A 13,752-nucleotide genomic window follows, 5' to 3' on the forward strand; every position below is an offset into this window, starting at 1 on the left:
TCCAGTGGACACTTTTAGTTAGTGATGGCCAAGGTTGATTCTTCCACCAGGTGGACATTATCTGCACAGCCTCCCTGCACAGCCTCCCAAGGAATGCAGTGATTTCCCCAATACCTTCTAGTATATCTTTTGTATTTAAAAAACAAACATTATTTGAATGCCTACGGTGAAAGGTGCTCCCTGAATTAATCTTCACAATAGCTACACTAGTATGTTCTCCTGATTGACTACAAACAGAGGACGGAGTTTTGGGAGACTGCAGGGCCTGGCCAAGAAACAAATACTAAGAGCCAGGTCTTATGACTTCAAGGCTGTGCTCCTACTGTAGCAGAGTTTTCTTTATAAACTACATTTTATTACTAGCTATTTATTTTCCTTGAAGATTAGGCTGAATACCAGTTCTTTGCTAATTCCATCCATCATTCAAAATAGACAACACAGTCTGGCAGGTACAACTTGCATTCCAAAGTTTCCATCAGCATCCATCCTTTTGCAGTTGCTCATTGATTCCAAGGGTCCAAATTACTGACCTTTTCCAATTTTCCTTAGATCTACGGATTTTTTGAGTTATCAGCATAAATGTCTTTTACCTTCTCCCAAACATATGTCCTGGTCAGAAACATTTGTTTCTAACACTGCATCATCTGCATGATTTTCTATTAAAGTATCATGTGTCTGACTTGCCTTTTAGCTAAACTTACGTAAAATTTGCTGGGCTTTGCTCTGAAAAACAGTAACATATTTTTATGCTGGCGAAACCTCTCCTCACTCTCCCCAGCTGCAGGCACAAGACTGACAGGCTGACCTGGAAGGAGAGTTCAGCTGGAACGTGTTGCAACACGTCTCCTCCATGAGGACTCCTCCTATGCTTGCACAAATGACACCAAATGGCAGTATTATTACTCCATAGTCACACCTGGTAACTTGATACTTGCTGACACCTTTCTACTGTGTATTTCCAATGTCTCCATTTCCCACTCTTCTAAAGGGTTTAGTGTCCTTTGAAAGCTTGGCGCTTTCACCATGTGCCCAGGGCTGCAGATCACCGATAAAAATGTTAAATAAAACCCATCTTCGTTCCAATCTCCACCTAATGCTCACTATTTAAAGGACTCCGTTCAAAGCAGTGCCTGTTTTCCCCTACCCTTTGTTTCTTCTGTCTAAACGACTTCCTTCCCTTTGACAAAACTCATCCCTTCCAGTTCTGCAGCCTGGCTCCCTCCGTGTTGCAGGGGGAGGGAGAGGAGGAGGGGAAAGGCTTTTTGGAAGTTTCAATGAGTCGCATCCGTGGGCTTGCAGGCTTGGTTCGCTTAAAACCATTCCAGCACTGGCTCAGGAGCCAGGCTTCTGTCACTAAGCAGCTGTGTGACTACGGGCGAAGTCCCTTTATCTCCCTGGTTCTCAGTTTCTTCATCTGTAAAATAAAGCAACTGGCCTCTGCAATCTGCAGCGTTCCATGTCTAGATAAAAAAAAATAAATAAAAACTACGACTCTGGTAAAGTTTAATCCGTGTAAAGAAGGCAAAGGCAAACTGTACTTTCTCAGATAGGTTGTGTTCGTGTAAAAGATTTGAGTGATTTTATTTTTATTTGTTTTTATTTATTTATTTTTTGGGGCGGGGAGGGGGGTGCTACGGGATGTTTGGTACCTTTCTGGTGGGTGGAACTTTTTATGGACAACCACAGGCAATGCAGATATTGAAAGAAACAAAGAGGAAATCTGAAAAACTTGAGCCCCATCTCCAGCACACACAGAACAGGGACATGTGATTTGGAACTCTGGAGTGATTGTACACAGAAACAAGGTTTTCAAACGAGGCGTTGAGGGAAATGATACACCCAGCTGACCCGTCTGCAGGCGCGTGTAGGTGGCTGAGGTGTGAAGACAGCTGCACGCTGAGCGGCATAAATCTAACTGCGCCAGTGATGAGCCAGTGATAGATAGAGTGAGCCAGTACTGAGAAGCACTTCAAGTTTTACGAAAGTGCAAGTGTCAGCGGTCGCAACCTAAAGCCCGGCAGGGCCAGGCAGTCACATGGAGGAGTAGATGCTGCTGATGGTAACACTGTGCGGAGCCGGGGAACTGGGACAAACTAGACAGCGAGTGCCTACCTCTGAAGCATCTGCATTCAATTCTTCACAAAACGGTCCAGGTGAAACGAAACCCACCTACAGGCCCTCGTGAGACCAGTTCATAATCTCTGACCTTACAGGTACTTGGGCTCCCTGCATTTCTCTGCTGACACTTCAACAGAAACTAAACTCCTTGCTGCTCTGGTAATACTGATGTAGTCAGTATTTCTTCGACCAAGTAATATACAAGATTTGGCTTATTTAACAGATGAAACCTCCACTTGTGAGTAATACAACTTCTATTGGAAAAAAACAGTTCTTTCTTAAGAGATTAAAAAGAACGCTCACTTCACAGGGTCCCAGTGAGGACTGAAAATCACTGCAGAGACTTATTGCAGCAGCTCCCACACAAATGCTGGCCGCTACCGTTATTCCTATTGTTCAATTGTGTCAGGTGATGGAACGTAAATTCTGTTCTTCCACAGAACCTTGGAGAATCACAATATCCCCTGACTGGGAGGTTCAGGTCTTACATTGGGACAGACAACAGCCTCGCCATAAAGCATAAAAAAAGGATTCTGTGCGTTCCAGCTCCTGCTGCTGCTCGGGCACTGCGGGCACTTTCATGTGTGATTATATAGCACACTTGTCACTTCCCGCCTCCATGCCCACCCGCTGTGCCCAACGCAAGGCCCCAGCACTGAGTTTCCAGGAATAACACGAAGCAAAGGATTCTAGAACATCTGCTCCCTGTGCCTCCCTCTCCCCACAAGGGTTCTTTTGTTTGTTTGTTTGTTTATTAATCCATTATTGAAATTAACACACCATTCCCAATCCCACCCATTATAATGATACCCCAACAAATCTGCAAGAATCCCTTATAAGGAAGTAGATGTCTCTGAAAAATGCAGAAAGCACAGCCGGCGTGCTTCAACATGACAGAACACCTCTTCCCACAGCTTCTGTTGGTTTTTCCCCTCTCCCCACCCCTCAACTGAAGGTAAACACTGCTGTGTGGGATCATCATGTTCTTCTCAGCTTTTGAATAAATAGCATCATCTAAAATTTTAATCCATGCTCTACTACAAGCCATTTCATGGGTTGAATGCTGAACCAATTTGGAATCAATGAATGAGTGAATGAACAAATAAATGAATGTATCTTTGAAAATTAAAAAATACAGAAGGATACAATTAATATCCTGGCTTAAGAAATTAAGTTATTTTCAGGATGGTTCACCAGAAACACATGACTTTTGTTTGCTTTTGAGAAGTTCAGAATAGAACATCAAATACTAGTAAACACATATTATATTAACTATATGATTAAAAATGAGATAATTTTAACACATAAAGCAAAGGGGTTTTTTGGAAGTACTATTTCACCTTTTTTTTTTTTTTAATAATCATTGCTTTACTAATGAAAACATACAGAAGTATATCTTGCTTTATAAAGGATGAAATCAAATGTCAGATGCATTAAAGAGCCCGAACATCCCAGGAAGGTTCCCTTTGAAAAATAAAGGGTGACTCTGATATATTTCCTTTTCAAATTCTGATTTTTCTCATTTTAGGGCACCTACATGAATAACGATGTCAAGTGACATTACTAAAGAATACTGACTTATCTTATTAGTTATTTTCTCTCCCCTAAAGGGAAAGCATACCAAAGAAACACCCAGGTTATGCTTAAAGGTTAACTTCATTTTCTTGGTCTTTACCTCATTGTTCCCACGCAGTGGATTGCCTACTTAGCTAACTATGACCCTGCCTATCTTGCAAACTATATCTTTTTCCTGTGGGGCGGGGAGGAAGGGGGAGACCAGAAGCAGCTCCCTGCATTTGGAAGCCTTGCACAACAAAGCAGGCATGAGGGTGTACCCTTGATTTAATTAAGACAAGTATAAACTTTGCAGAGTCCTCTTCTTCACAGTAAGACATGAGGAAATCCTAGTTGAGGATTGAGAAAAGCTAATCAATCAGTTTCCCTAAAGAAAATTAAATTGATTTTGTAACAGCTCCCCCGGCTCAGTAAGATTTTCCAGTGAGGCAGGTCCAGGAGCAGAAATGGTTACCAGGACCAGGTATCTAATGTCATATTTGCATAGATAAGTGAAAATTTTATTTTTGTCCCCCTGCAAGTTTTTGTATTTCCTTTTTCTCTTTGATCGCACCCATCACAGTAGACTCCAACCCACCTGAGAGCAACTCACAAGGTTAACAGCAAAACAAGCGGAGGTGGATGAACAGAGGTGGACGGAGGGCCCGTCCTCGGCAGGATGGGCTCCACAATTTGCAAAGTCCATTGACCAATGAAAATGGAGGGCCCGTTGTTCAAAAACTAAGAATTTCAAGAGGGCAACAGCGGAGCACTAAGCCAAGGTCAGGGCAACTAAGCGCACAGGAGGTCGGGCCCTAAAGCTGGCCTGGTCCTGGAAGACACTCTCGCCAGGCTCCCTGGGTGTCAGTAAGCTTTAAGGACAAACTAAAATAAATCTCCAATAAACCAAACACACGGATATGAAATAATCGCTGATTAGAGAAGCAGCTCTATGAGGGAGTAGGGAAGGTGCTGAGACCTGCTAATTCTGACCGTCCTCCTGACTCGCAAAATGTCTACCAGGCTTAATAAAGGTTGAATCAAAAAAGCCATGCGTATGGCAGCTACCATTTTCCCCAACTGCCTCCCTTTGGGAAAGCAGTTCTCGCCTTCAGGATCGCTCCGTCGGTTACAGCCGTTTTCCTCTGTCAATCTCATCCTACATTACATTAACCTCTCAGAATAACGATTGGGATTAAATCCCAGCATCAACAGCGTCTTAAAATATCTAAAATATCTGGCAGGAACACGGGTGTCCTCAATCATCAACGCAGAGAGAACAAGTTCCCATTCACCAGCTGGAGCGGGCCAGGAGGAGGATCTGCGATTCTCAGCACATTCTAGGAGCTCGGAACACAGGCCGCCTCTGACGTTGGACTGGAAGGGAGTCCCTATTTCCCAGCCCATGGGTACACTTTAAATAGCCATTAAAGCAGCATTTCAAAACAATAAAAGAACTCAAAGAACCAGAGGAACAAAATAAATGGTGTTGTAAAAGGAAATGGAAACATTACCATAATTAGAGCTTTTAAAAAAGACACTTTAAACACTGGTTAAAGACACTGACTTATTCACAACTGCATTCAAGGCAGATGGCAAGAGTTTCACTGGGGATGGCACTGGTACTTAGAAGAAAGGAAAGGTGAAGAAGGCTTTTGTAAGGTCAGTAAAACTCTGTCCTCAAACCTAGTTTAAAAAAAATAAAACACCCTTTTGGCTTTGACGGGGACGTAAGGCTTCCCCTAATCTGGCTTTACCATCAATATGCCATTGACCCAGAAATGTAATTGGGAGGAAAGGGGCCCCTGTTATAGTCTAAAAATGTAGGAACCTAACCCCTTGGTCATTCCTCATCTCAAAAAGATGCACTTACCTTCCTTACGGCACCCATACAGTGCAGTTTTCAGTGTGGAATGACACCTTTCCAGGGAATTCCTCCCCGACAGGAATGCCATTTACCATGGAAGAATGTCGCCATACAATCCCGGAAAGATTAGGCATGATTTAAATCTCTCTGGGAATAAGCACTAGGCAGTTTTACCTAACAGCCCTGCCCAGAGCCTCCATTTAGAGATGTTGGAAGAGGGACTGAAAATCTGGAGAGAGCACCCACTAGGTGGAGGGAGCCTGGGCCAGGTCCCACAGACCAGGAATTCCGGCCGGATGTACGACCGTGTGCTAAGACTGTCCTTGCCGTGCGGAGTGACTGCAGGGGACAGCAGTGGTTCCCCTGCTTTGCTTCTACACAGAGCGCACCACCCACCTAAACAACAGGCCACAAACCTGTCAAGGAAAAGAAGGCAAGGTTATTTGACCTCATTAGGACCATTAAAAGCTCCTTTGCACTAGGCAAACATACCATTCCACAGTGAGTAATGCAAAGACAAACATGTTTTGGTAAAAGAAAAATGTCCCAGAATTAAATTTTTTTCAAACCCTGCATGTGGTCAGAAGCTTACACTTTTGAAGCCTAAATCCCATCTTCAAAAATTCTTTTTCTGTGGAAAAAGCTCTTTCTTTGGTATTGGGGGGGTAAAAATAAAATAAAATAAAATAAAATCAGGAGGGACTTCCTCCCTGGAGAAAGACTTGGAAAAACCCCCAGAGCTACACTAAAAGCAGTCGTCTTGGCCGGGAGTCCTCTGGCTTCCCCTTGCTATTATTAAGTGTCCTTCTGTTTGACTAAGAATTTCTCCACCTCTCACAAGCCATCGTTTCTCTTTCTGTGTCCAGAAAAATCTGAAAACCATGTGTTTATAATGAGCCTGTTGCTATGCAAATGATTAAAACACATTACAAAAATCTTTCCTTTGAGTCACAGAAAGATGAACTGCTATAGCAAGAGTCCCTTCAGTGAACAGAAAAGCTGGCAAAAAGAAATATGAGCAGCAAAGCAAAATGGAAAAAAATAATACGGTGGTCCCATCCCTTGAGTCATTTTAAGCAAAGGTTTGGGGAAAGCAAAGATTTTTAAAGCCCCAAGGTAATGGGTCTTAACAGCTTGGAGTGGGATTAACAAACTTTTTCCTCTTAATCTTTTTAATTCCTATGGGTTCACAACTCATCCTCCATCTGTCTCCTCGGGTGTCCTCTTTATCCGTTTCTTCACACTGCTGTAAGAACGTGTACTCCCGTGTGTATTCTCCTTCTGGTATCTTTTGTCTTGTCCTTCAGTTATCACCTAAAAGTAGGGCCTGAGTTGTCCTTTTCTTTCCAACTCAATCATGGTATCTTGGCCGATTTCCCTCACTTACGAGGAGATTTGTTCTTCAAAAGTCATACCCAGGAGATAAGCAGAAACACAGTATGTCAAAATTAATGTCAAAAAAACAGAGCTCCTCAATTTCCTAATTAAAAAAAAAAATATCTGGACTTGATCATTGTAATAAAGTCTGTTGCCTTCTTAGTTTGCAACCAACAACATTTGCAAATTTTTGTTGTTTTGTTTTGTATAGTCTATTGATCTGCAGGTTTTCAAGGGTGGGACTGCCTGGGGACAAGAAATGAAATGCATGCCTTTTAAATATATCTTCCTTTCACCTCTATGTGTCTCACTATATATGGGTTCACACACACATCAAACAAGCGAACGAACAAAGACCCAGAGTATTAGTTCTAAGCTCTCTGTCTTTATCCAGAGAGAAGAAATGGCTGGTCCTGACTAATGCTATAGAACCTGTTTTACTCTCCAATAGAAGCAGCCAAACCATTGCAAACATGTGTTGGATAAAAACAAGTTTGGTTGGCTCCAGACAAAGGCTTATTTTTTAAGCCCAGATGGTTGAATGGTTGCCTCCTCCAACGGGCTGCCCACAATGAAAGACAGATTTCTGTGTCTAATCTATGCAAATATCTCACTCTGTGGGCATCACAAAGACTAACTGTTTTGTGTCAGACACGGCAGATCCCAGGTGCTCTCAGATGCCAAGGCCCATCTCCCACCTGAGATGCCGGTAACCCAGGTAACAGCGGATGGCCAGAGAGTTAGTCACTAACCCTCCTCCTTCCATGAAACATCCCCCTGGAATCCTGCCCCACAGCCGCTGCTTCTCCTTGGCTGCTCTGCCTGGAAGACAGTTTCAATGTTCAGATGGGACCTCAGATGCTTCTAAAATCTCCCAGGACAGCTCAGATTCCTGCCTGCCCCACCACCACAAAAAGAATCCTAATGACTCAGTGGCATTCTTCAGCTTGAATTCAGCTCGTTATTTGTCTCTAACATCAAACCCAGAAACCATGAGCACTTAAAAATGTGATTCTGTCCTAACCAAATCTCCTTTATATTCTATGTGCCTGCCACCCAGGGTAGGTCACATTGAATCACACCTGAGTCACTGTTAGTGACCCTCAACCTTCCCAAGTGTATGCTATGCCCTTTTTCTTTCCTTTCTCCCTCTAGAAATCTGCCTTTCTTTACTTACAATACTTTTCTCCATCTCCCCAGTTTAAGTCTTGGGTTTGCTTTGACACCCCTTGTTAGTGCAGTTCAGTTTCAAGACCCCCGAGGGCAACAATAATTCCTTCAATGCTCACACACACACACACACACACACACACACACACCCCCTTCATGCAAACCCAGCTCTTAACTTTAAACATCCTTTGCCATAAAAAGGTCATAGCTGAAATCTACACAGTTTAGTTTCAATGCTTAAGTCTAAAAATGTCCTTCAAAGTTTTAAATTATTTTCTTTGTTTTTCTGAGTTAATGACAGTGACAGAATTTGCTTCAGAATCTTGTGTTGGAAACACTCTGTCCCTCCTTATCAAACTTCTTAAATGAACCAAACTGAGCAAGAAGAAATTCTAAAGGAAAAGGAAAAAAGTGCATCTGAATCTCCAGGCTCAATCACCACCACCACCACCAAAAATTCTTACTCTTTCCCTCCAATTTTGAAGTCTGAACACGTTTTGCTTTGTTTTAGCTTATGAATGTACATATTGACAGCCAAATAATGCAGTCTTGATTTTACTTACTTGTAAAATCTAAAACTGCAAAGAACTTTAGAGGTTAACAAATTTATTGATTCCCAAGTATGGATGAATCACTTGAGGAATATTATTCATTTTCATCAGTACGTCCTCCTGATCCCCAGCCTTAGATATCCCCATTCAGACGTCTGGTACAGCCCTAGAATCCATATTTATAATTAATACTCTGGATAATTGTGATATATCCGGTCCCAGTCTGTTTAAGCAACTGGTCTACTCTGCCATCTTACCCAATATGGCGGTCACTACACCTCTATCCACTCTGCGCCACTCCCTTCCATACTCCAGGGCTCTTGCGTTTTTATATGTCTGCTTGTTCCACTTTTATAGGGATTTCATTATGATTGTTGAAACCGTGTTCTTATGTTGAGCCAAGTAACCAAAGTCTTTCAATTCCTTGAACTTCCCTTATTATCAGGTCTAATTTTCTGTTCCAGAGTGGCTGCAGAATTCCTTCCTCACAAGTCTTCAAATATCCTCAGGCAGCTACTCCACCCCCGCAAGTCTTCACTTTTCTAAACAGCCTGATTCTTTTAACTTCAGGAAACACAATTTCTGAGTCCCTTGCCATTTCAACTGCTCTTCTACCACAACAGAACTTACAGACCTTTACAGTCTGTCTAAGGTATCAACACTTCATTTTTTTCCTCACAGACAACTTTTTTTCAATGTGCATTAATTTATAGTCCATGTTTCGGTCTTGTTACTCATTGCCTTACATTTAATGGTCCAAGAGCCATGGATCAGCAAGTACTTATTAATCTAATGCTGTGTTCCTAGCTGTGTAAGGTACTCAGTGAGGATTCAAAAGCCAGAGGAAATCGTCCAATTTTGAAGCGTAAATAATTTCTTGTACAGAAAGGCCTTAGATAAGTGAAGTAACTTGAAAACAATGCACGACAGTACACAACCAAGTACTTCAAGTAGATGACACCAGAAAGACTGAACACAGGTTTTCTGGGCCAGACTGGGAGCTATTTCATGACCTCTGTTTATAGAAATACTACCTATTTAAACAACAGTTTCTTATTTTTTTTTTTAAAGGAAGCTATTCCCACAAAATGTATATTAAAAATTGCAAGTACCTCCTTATTTCAGAAATTCAAAACCTAAGAAACCACATGTGCAATAATCAAGTCGAACACCGTTCCTCTGTCTCAGACTATCATGGACATGGCTTCCCAGCGTTCTGAGTGCCATGAGCCAGGGAAAGGGTGAAAATCAGAGTTTATGCAATTCCTTTTATTACTGAAAATAACCATTGGATGAGGAGACACCCCCCCCCAGCACATTTTAATGAAAAATTCTTATCACTCAGTGAACTATACTAACATTAACAAAAATACATTTGTTTCATTCATAGAATCACAGACTATCAGAATTTGAGGAAGTCATCCAAACCCCTCTCTTTACAGACAAGAGGGAAATATCATTTCAAAGATGGTAGGTGATGCTCTCCAATGTTAAGCAGCCAATGGGCAGGAAGATGGGACCAATCCCCAAAAGGGACTCCCCTCTACCACTGGCTTCCTGTCTCCTCTCATTTAACCTCAGACAATGAAAACTCGTGACTTCCCAACATTGTCCTCAACTCTACTTCCATCTTCAGTTACCATCTCAATCCTCAAATCCAAAGACGGAAGGTACATTTTGTTTGGAGACATTATGAGGGAAAGCGTGGACTAAACGGTAAGCAGGTCGTTAATTTTTTATTCAAGTCTACCGTATTTTACCCACAGTCTCCAATGAATACTTCCATGCTGCGAGACATGAAATTCTACCTGACTCACTAGCATTGTAGGGAACTGCCAGACTTAGTTAGCTAAATGGATTCACACAAAAATTCTAAAAATTCTAAAGCTGAAAAACACTGGTAAAGAATCCCCATCTACTGCATGCTCTCCCCTACTACACTCACACCACACACACCCCCCGCTAAATCAACAAGCTCATCTACTTCAGCTGACGCCTCACAGTTCATCCACACCCTCGTGTGGAACGCGGAAAAAAATGCACCTACCTTGTGGCCTCTTGCTGAAGCCATGACACATTTGGCACATAGAACATGACTCCGAAGAAAAGCAGAGGCTCATTAGCGAATTTGTCCAGATGTTTCTTCAGAGGTTTCTCCAGCTCCACCCATCGTGCTTGCTGGCTCTTGCTGAGAAACCAGAGGCCAAAGTAGTGTGTCTAGATAAAAGGGTAAAACAACATCAGTTCCTGCTTACAAGGGCCTTCCCAAGACCACACAGGAAACAAGGCTCCTGTGTCCCACGCCACCTTGGCTTCCCCAGCCCATATACACGGATCTGGCTTTTACTTTTTTAACATTGGGACAAATTAAAAAGAAACCATGTGTACACAGTAGTGTGATCTACACTGAGTATCCAGAAGCAGTATTCACACCCACTGCTACTGTTTGTACATGTGGGTACCGATGCGCTCGTGTAGATAAAGGGGGTGGTGTTGGGTGGAGACCATGCTGACTTTTTTCCTAAGCTCTCAAGGCCGACTTTCCTGTAGCTTCTGAGTGCCCCGTGATTTCACGTGGAGCCTTCTGGCAAAGGCAAACACGGTTCCTGCACCTGCTGCAAAGTAGCTGCTCATACAACCAAGACAAAACCTTCTGCCAACTGAAAGCTTCCACAGTGTAGAATATTTTCATCCAGTACCAGATTTTAACTGAAAGCTGATTCACTCCTTTTGAGCTTTAATGGAGTCTTTAGAAAAACATCACCTCGACCACTTCATTGCACATGAACTGCAGCCAATCTCCCCCATATCAAGCTTTCAGGGTGGAAGGGTCCCCTCTTCACAGCTGCCACAGGGCCCCCGGTGGCTGTTCTTGGCCGATTATGATGGGGTTTGATAGATGAAAGCAAGCTTTTCACCTTTAGACTTGAAGCCTCACCCAGTTTAGTTTTGAACAACATGCTAAATGATTAAAACAGGTGCTTTTATACAGCCAATCCCGTCTTCATATTAATTAATGCTCAGATTTCAGGATTAGCACTACAATCACCACAAAATAGATCACTGCTTTTGAAGCATTCTTTTATATTTCAATTATAGCCTAGAATGCTTTAGAGCACACCTGGAAATCTGCCTTCAAAAGAATGTTTTCATTACCACATTTAATTTCCAAAGGCATTCCTGTGCAGACGTTCCCCTCCAGCTGGCTGCCCCCTCCTCAATACCAAAGACCAACCGTGCCACAACCCTACCAAGGCCTGTCGTAAGTTTTGACTCTGATTCAACTGCAAAACCAGACATGAAACTGCCTCCATGAAGCTACAGACCCTAATACTCTACAGGGCATTTTTAACTGACATTGCAGATGGGAGCAGCGATTTAATCCGCTCTCCTCTATGATGTTCCACTGGGCAAGTTCACATCAGAGGTCGATGCATTTCTCGAGCAACAAAAATACAACAAACAGAGCTAAGGTTCTATCAACTCAGACACACTTGCTAGAGCGAATTCTGAGCCTATGTTCCTTTCCCAGCCCTGGTGAGTCCATGAGCTGTCCCCATGTGACGGATGATGTGGAGGAAGTGAAATGTGGCTGAGTGGAAAGAAAACAGACTTTGAAGTCAGTTCATCTCGTGGCTCTTGCACTCACCGCCCTAGTGCCTGTGGCCAAGTTACTGAACCTCCCCACACCTCAGAGCTTTCTCATCTGTAAAATGGGGGTGCTCACTACAACCATGACCCGCACAGGCTTCAAAGGGTGTCAATGAGATGATGCCAAACAACTGTGTGTATAGGGGGCATGTGTTAAGTAGCTACTTCTGTTGCTGCTGATGCTACTACCACCAACGCCTCCATTGAGAAATAAAAGCAGACAAGCCTGAAGCATCTTTTTTATCAGCAGTCCTGACATCCCCATGAACCACAGAATTAGAAAACAGAGGTTTTCTCATCTGGAACTAAATGAGAAAAGGCAAGCAAAAGTAGAAGCTAGAAAGCCTGTCAAAAACATAAAAATCTAAAAGGTGTGAGGGGGAAAAAAGTCATGAAGCAGTGCCTCCCCGGGGTTTTCTTTATAGTCTCGTTACAGGTGTTGGCGGGACACGGGAACATCATGCTGAGGCCGTCCTAGAGGATCGATAATGCAGGCTCATGCGATAAGCTTATCGGGGCACTTAATAAACCGCCTGGAAATGGGCCGGGGTGATTCTGCATCATACTGAGAGCCTTTAAGGATCACAGTGCCGTAGAGAATATTTTGGATGGCCAGCAGTGAGTTTGCATATAATAAATGAGGTAATACATGTAAACAGAAATGTGCTATGTAATAATTATGTTAGTTGGAAAAGAGCCCTTTTATAAGCATGGGTGGAGAAAGGGAGGACAAACTTCACAGTTGCTTAACAGGCCAAGCATGATTTATTATCTTTCACTAAAAGTAGCCTTGACATTTGGGGGTATAATTTTATAGGCCATACTTCATTCAAATTATAACATTCACTCAAATTAGTAACATTCAAATTATAAAGGGCCCACAGTAACTGCATAAACATTCTACAGTTGATTTCTCAAAAGAAAATTTGAAAAAAAAATTCTTACTGCTCCTATGCTTTAAAGGCTAGTATTTTCAATCTCCTTTTCCCATTCCCACCCACCCACCCGTTAAACCAGACCTGATCGTCAGCCCTCAGAAAACCCGAGTAAGAATATGCCATAGAGTGCACACGCACACACTCAGGTGCTTGCTCTGAAAAGGGGCTGATGAGGCACAGGAGAAATCCCTGTAGGGTGGCAGACCTGAGCCATCATCAATAGCACAGAGCTCTAAATAACAAGGCAAACCACTTCCGATGCAAAAGAATAAAAACCGAATCCATGGCATAAGATTTTTTTGTTGTTGCAACATAGCCTTTTCCACAGGACACAGGATATTTCAAGGTGACTGTTCTGCCTTTACCCAGTAAAATAATTATGGAACTACTCAAAACACAGGGTTTCCAGTGCAGGGTAGAACTGGGGGAGGCAGGTCACCTGGAGGACCGAGTTTCTACCTACTCGCAGCCAGAACAACTGGCTTTTAGAAGTGCTGAATTCAGTCATCAAGCAGGAAGCAAAGTC

The 13,752-nt window shown here is 42.7% G+C and overlaps 1 protein-coding gene across 2 annotated transcripts in view; it reads right to left on the minus strand.

The window, feature by feature from the left end:
• The window catches only part of PTPN14 (protein tyrosine phosphatase non-receptor type 14), a 153,861-nt gene that overhangs the window by 67,566 nt on the left and 72,543 nt on the right, over positions 1-13,752 (minus strand). For both annotated transcript variants that reach the window (XM_054587638.1, XM_054587639.1), the window contains exon 3: positions 10,685-10,854. In XM_054587638.1, the coding sequence (XP_054443613.1) occupies positions 10,685-10,854 (170 nt within the window). The remainder of the gene's footprint in view (positions 1-10,684; positions 10,855-13,752) is intronic.

The sequence above is a fragment of the Pteronotus mesoamericanus genome, unplaced genomic scaffold, assembly GCF_021234165.1.
Source record: "Pteronotus mesoamericanus isolate MK-2021 breed Mesoamerican mustached bat unplaced genomic scaffold, CSHL_Meso_final scaffold_1186, whole genome shotgun sequence".
In the NCBI taxonomy this organism is placed as follows: domain Eukaryota; kingdom Metazoa; phylum Chordata; class Mammalia; order Chiroptera; family Mormoopidae; genus Pteronotus; species Pteronotus mesoamericanus.